The following is a 6,039-nucleotide window of genomic DNA, read 5'->3' as shown; positions in this document are numbered from 1 at the left end:
CCAACCAGTCCGTACGGTACCCAAATGCTGGCCAATCTTTTTTGCTAAAAACTATAACCATTGTTGGGAAGGTGACTTTGTAAATGTAACAGGTTACCGATTATAAGTTACCCTATTTAAAATGAAATAGTAGTGTAACTACTTCAATTGCTATTTCATTGCTGCAAACTAATGGAACTTATCACATTAAATAACTTTTTTATGACTTTCCTAAATTGCTTTTTAACTGTTAACCATTTCCAAAGACAGCTTAAGAGGCAATTTAGATGGGTGGCGTTGCAAATTCAAAAATGATAATCAATCAAAGCATCAGAACAGCATCAAACTTTACTAAAAGGCTGTGGCTGGAAATGGCAATGGAAGACATTGTGCACATGAAAAACATGCAAAGCAACAAACTAACTGGCTTTTCACAGAAGATTTTCAGATGTAACCCCTAACATAATCATGAACATTTTCATAAGTAACTGTAATTTAATTACACATTGTTCCCAGTAACTCAAACCAATTACATTTACATTGATTTTGTAATTAAATTATGCACCTAAATTACATGTAACTACTTCCTCCCCAACACTAACTATAACTATACATTAAATTGCAAAATGCATTCTACCCAATAATTAAACATGCGAGTTCAGTCTTGGTCTTGAAAAAAGTAGTTTGACCAAGTTTGACAAACATGTCCAACTTAAAGTCCACTTACTAGCTTTTTCTGGAGCTTTCAACACAATCACAGGCTCTTCATTAGCGGGTGGAGTTTGCTTTGTTGACATGGAGATGGATCAGTCTTATTGTCTGTCTGACTTGCAAGCTCATTAGCTGTTGACACAATTGTGGCCATGGCACTTTTAGGACTGTGATAAGGCCAGATACTACAGGTGAATAGGGTACACATTTTAAGTAATAGGTATCACCATGAAACATCCCTAGTTGATGGCTTACATTAAGACAGTTATTTTATAATTAAGTTTTCTGTTATGTTATGTTTAAATATGCAAATGAGGCATTATCTAATGCTAACTGTTGGTGAATTTATGTAAAATCTACAGATAGAAAGAGACAAAGTGTAGTAAAATAAACACGTAAATCTGTATTGGGGTGTTTTCTTTCAGAAGACATGCCCAAAATCTCAAAATTGACCAGTGAAAGAAAAACATTTTTGCCTGTTGTGTCTTTGTAGCTTAGCTGACACTTTTATCAAAAGTGACTGACAATTGCTATATATGTCAGAGGTTGCATGCCTGTGGAGCAACTAGGGGTTAAATGTCTTGCTCAGGGACACATTGGTGGATGTGTCACAGTGGGAGTTCTCCCACACAAAAGGCATGTGTCTTATGCACTGCGCATCAACACCCCATAATGTTTTCTGTTGTATCACTTAAATTAAGGATTTTAATGGAATTGCCATTTCTGTTGGGCAAGTCTGTCACCAGACTGTATGGTCTACAGTTCAGTACAGTTCGTCTTTTATTGCCACTGTACTCACAACACCAATAATAAAGCAGTTTGTCTTGCTACCTTTGTACCTGCTTTTGATGATTATTTCAATCTCTTCCCTTTCCTACAGGGTATTTTCGTGAATTTTGTTATTATATAATGTTATTTTATTCAAAGTTCGTGTATTTTGTACTATTTTTATTGTTAGTAGTAGTAGCAGTATTTTATTTATTTATTTATTATTTATACTTTTACTTTGAAGGCTAAAACGGTATGACGTTGAAACTGTTATTGACATCCCCATAAAAAAATATTAATTGAAACTAATCAAATAAAGAGCTCTCATGTGCCCTTAAATCACCATGCAATCTACTAGCTGGTTTGATTTCTACGCTGTGTGTTGCGTTAATTAATAAGACAACCAAATAAACATTGCACTGATGATGCTCAATGGCGCCACGATAGACGCCTTTCCGGGTACGCCCACTTTTTTCGTCATCGAGCTTGGTCTCGTGCAGCGCCGGTCTCGTGATAGCGGCTGTGTTGGTTAGCTGTTAGCATCTCCAACGTCTCGGTTTATAAAAGTCATGTCATTCAGGTTGCTAAAAGAAGAAAAAAAGCATTTGTGAATAAATCTCAACGACTACTAAAGATGTTGTCTCGTCTACTGAAGGAGCACCAGGCGAAGCAAAATGAGCGGAAGGAGCAGCAGGGTGAGAAGATGGTTTATTAGATATCGTGCTAACAGATGCTAAAAACAAAGCTGATTAGTTGTGCGAATGCCCCGTAGTGCACCATAGTAATTTCTAATTTGTTTGTCTGTGTTGGTGTTTTTATTTGTTCAGAGAGACGCAGGCGTGAAGCTATTACTGCAGCCACCTGTCTGACAGAAGCCCTGGTAGACCACCTCAATGTGGGGTATAAATATTCTTCTCCTTGCCCACTGCTGTTTTTCTTTGTTACTTTTTTTGCTGCTGAGGCCCGTCGTTACATTGCACAGTTGTCAAGTAGTGGTGGTGGTAGGTGAGGATTTGGACATGGGAAGTATTGACTTCCTGGCAAAGTATTTTCTAAGTAATTTTGCCTTCTTAATCGCAAACACACCCAACAGAAGCCAGCACATATTTAGACAAACGTAACTATAAACTGCAATAGCCTGTACAGGTAGCTTTAATTATGTTATTTTGGGCTTTATTATAAAACGAGTGATTACTTTTCAAACTTGAAAACATATTAAACTCGATTGTTTATAAATAAATAATGATCAGCCAGAAAATAATTTCCACTATATATACAATGTCAGAAAACACTCACTTTTGAGAGGAAGGAACTGTAAATGTTTAGTATTTTTTTCTTGATAAGTGACTTTAATTATAAATTGATTAGCAAAATTGTTGAAGATTATGTTTCAGTTGATTGAATAATGATTTTAGCACTGCATTCTTGGCAGGGCAGAATAGGCCTAATGTGTGACATGACCAAAAATAGTACATTATGATTGTTAACATTGTGAAATTTGTGATGAAACCAAGATAATCAGCTTAAGGAACAAGAGCAGGTTGCAAGGACCACTGTTGTGCTGTTCCGTTTATGAAAAAGATTATGGCTAAAATCCTTAAGTGACTCTGTAAGATTTATTCTAGAAAAGTACTGTATGTTTTTTCAGAGAGGAACGGAGAAATGAATGGCTTAGAATCAAATACAAATTCACACTCATGCCACAGTGGACATATAATACATAATGCTTTATCTTCATGAATTAACAATACTGTAACCTTCTCATTGTTGTTTCCTGTTTTACTTTAGAGTTGCCCAGGCATACGTAAACCAGCGTAAGCTCGACCATGAGGTGAAGACTCTTCAAGTGCAAGCGAGCCAGTTCTCCAAACAAACTGCTCAGTGGATCAGTATGGTGGAGGGTTTCAATCAGGCCCTAAAGGTAGGATCCACTGTACCAGCGAGAAATTAATCAAAAAACAAGGCTTTTCTGTAATGTACTCTGCTGGGGCGACTGCGGTCGTCCACTTATCAGAACGTCTGGGTTTTGATCCCCGACTCCCCCAGTCTGCATGTCGAAGTGTCCTTCGGCAGTGAGTTTGTGGTGAGCAGTTGGCACCTTGGCCTCTGTTTGTCAGTGTATGAATGTGTGTGAATGGAGTGAATGTGATGTTTTTTGAGTGGTCGTAAAGACTAGAAAAGCACTATAAGGAGACAGGCCATGCATCAGATTCAATATCAACTTTGTTAAATTGTTTACTTTCATAAGCCTACAGCTGTGAAATCAATAAGTGCCCTTACTTTTTATTGCAATATGCAAAGTTGAATTCTATAAAAAAAAAAAAGGTCCTGTATATAGGTAGGTAGGTACATTTATTAGCACAATATAACAGGTTATATAATGAAATTGAGCTTTGTAACTCCCTTCTGCTACAAAGCAGACAATATAAATGAATACAGAAGCAATTATAAAAATGGTAAACAGAAATAAACAATGTTCAATGGAGCAGTGCTGAGGATGAATTTGAGTTTAAGTCTGATAGCTTGGGGGGGAAAAGCTGCTCTACAGTCTGGTGGTGTGGCAGCAGAAACTTCTATATCTCTTCCCAGAACGCAGCGGGGTGAACAGGCTGTGGCTGGGTGGGTACTCTACCTCATCTCACCGATATCACTGATACTTGGGAGATGGGTACCAATGATCTTCGGAGCAGTTTTAATCACCCACCTCAGAGCCCTCCGGTCTTGGGCCGTGTGCATCCCCCGTTTGTGATGTTTCCAGTCAGGATGCTTTCTATTGCTCATCTGTAAAAGCTGACAAGAACTTGGTGTGGGAATTTGGCCTTCTTAAGCTTCCTCTAGAAATATAGTCCTTTCTGAGCTTTCTTCACCAGCGTGGAGATGTGAGATGACCATGTCAGGTTCTCTGTGATACTGGTTCCCAGGAACTTGAAACTGTTTACCTGCTCCACCTCAGCACCACTGACATAGACAGGAGTGTGTGTCTTTGTCTCCTTTTTCCTGTAATCAATGATCAGCTCCCTGTTTTGCTGTCGTTGAGCAGTAGGTTGTTGTCTGTGTACCACTCTACAAGATAATCAATTTCCTACCGATATGAAGTCTCATCGTTGTTTGAAAGACGATATAAATATCATATACAGGTACATCTAAAATAATTGGAACATTGTGGAATTGTTAAATTTTTTTCTATTAATTTAATTCAAAACGTGATACTTCCAGATATTTTAAATTCATTACGCAAAGTAAAATATATCTAGCCTTTTCTTTGTGTTATCTTCTTCATCTTAATGATAAGGTCTTACAGCTCATGGAAATCCAAACTCCAGTATCTCAAAATGATACTGGAAATGTCGACCTGAGAAGAGCTCTAATCAGCTAATTAACTCAAAACACCTGCAAAGGTTTCCTGAGCCTTTAATCTCTCACCATACACCTTGTTCTAGTAAAAGATAATACCACAACAAAATTGTTTCAAACAGTGAGCACAGTGATTCATCAAAACCTAGAATTGCTTTAACAGGTTTACTAAAAGCAGATTAGTTTCATTCAAGGCACATGTCCTACATTTCAGTGGATTTGACAGGTGGTAAAACCAATTTATCAATGACCCTCTGCTTATGTCATCTTCACATAGTGAGGCAGGGTGAAAGGATGCCCGGAAATGTTTAAAGCTTCCCTGTTGCTGGTCCTGATGATAGGTTAGATTGGCAGATGTACACATTGCTGTGTTGATACGAATTCTGTCTCTCTGCACTCATTTGAACAGGAAATTGGGGATGTGGAGAACTGGGCCCGCAGTATTGAGATGGACATGAGGACCATCGCCACAGCTCTGGAATATGTACAGAAGGGTCAACTTCAGTCTGCTTCCTCATAAACGTCACGGTGGGACGTTTACGGCTGAAACTCAATACACTGGAATGAAACAGAAATCCAGTCGACTCCTGTCAGCAAAGATGAGAACAGTAAGCACTTTGCTTGTCCTCTTGCCCCTCTGGGTGGGTTGATGGTTACTTTGTTCAGAGAAATGTTGAAAGTCTGTTGCATTTGACAATTAATTGCACACCTGCATCACTGCTTAAGTTCTTGTGTGAGCAACAATATTAACCAAGGTGAACTGGTTAACAAGATTGCGCTGGAGGTTGTTCAAAGATCAAGCTTGTTTGTAAAATTAACAAATAACATTTTGGCAGTTGAGGCCAGGAAGGAGCTATGTCAGCATGGGTGTTTTAAATGTGTCACATATAAAGGTAGTAAGTTAATTAGTTCACCAGCTTGTAAAAATAGGTTTAAGGGGTGACAGACAAATTGCCACTTTTCTCCTTGTCTGTTGGATCTCCTGAAAGCATTTTATAGGAAGGCTTCTTTTCAGCACCTGATACCTGAATCATGTATTGTATGTCTATGTACAGAAATTACTTTACTGTTGTCAAACAACTTAACTTTAAATTTTGTTACCGTTTAGTGATGGAACATTATTTTTAATAAAGTTTAAAAAAATGCACTGTTGTTCTTTCTTATGCAAGAAGGTTAAATACATTTAAATTACCACTAGAGTGTATCAATGCAAATTCAGTTTGCACA

At 37.9% G+C, this 6,039-nt stretch overlaps 1 protein-coding gene across 1 annotated transcript; it reads left to right on the top strand.

The window, feature by feature from the left end:
* The first annotated feature begins 1,914 nt into the window (after positions 1 to 1,914).
* bloc1s1 (biogenesis of lysosomal organelles complex-1, subunit 1) lies at positions 1,915 to 5,957 on the top strand. The gene is made up of 4 exons (XM_046029304.1): positions 1,915 to 2,153; positions 2,286 to 2,358; positions 3,247 to 3,379; positions 5,222 to 5,957. Exons 1-4 carry the CDS (start codon positions 2,093 to 2,095, stop codon positions 5,330 to 5,332), a joined length of 378 nt encoding a protein of 125 aa, XP_045885260.1. The 5' UTR covers positions 1,915 to 2,092; the 3' UTR covers positions 5,333 to 5,957.
* The last annotated feature ends 82 nt before the right edge of the window (positions 5,958 to 6,039 follow it).

This window comes from Micropterus dolomieu, linkage group LG18, assembly GCF_021292245.1.
Source record: "Micropterus dolomieu isolate WLL.071019.BEF.003 ecotype Adirondacks linkage group LG18, ASM2129224v1, whole genome shotgun sequence".
Classification (NCBI taxonomy): Eukaryota; Metazoa; Chordata; class Actinopteri; order Centrarchiformes; family Centrarchidae; genus Micropterus; species Micropterus dolomieu.
The sequence above is the reverse complement of the archived record's forward strand: the minus strand, read 5'-3'. Positions and strand labels throughout refer to the sequence as shown.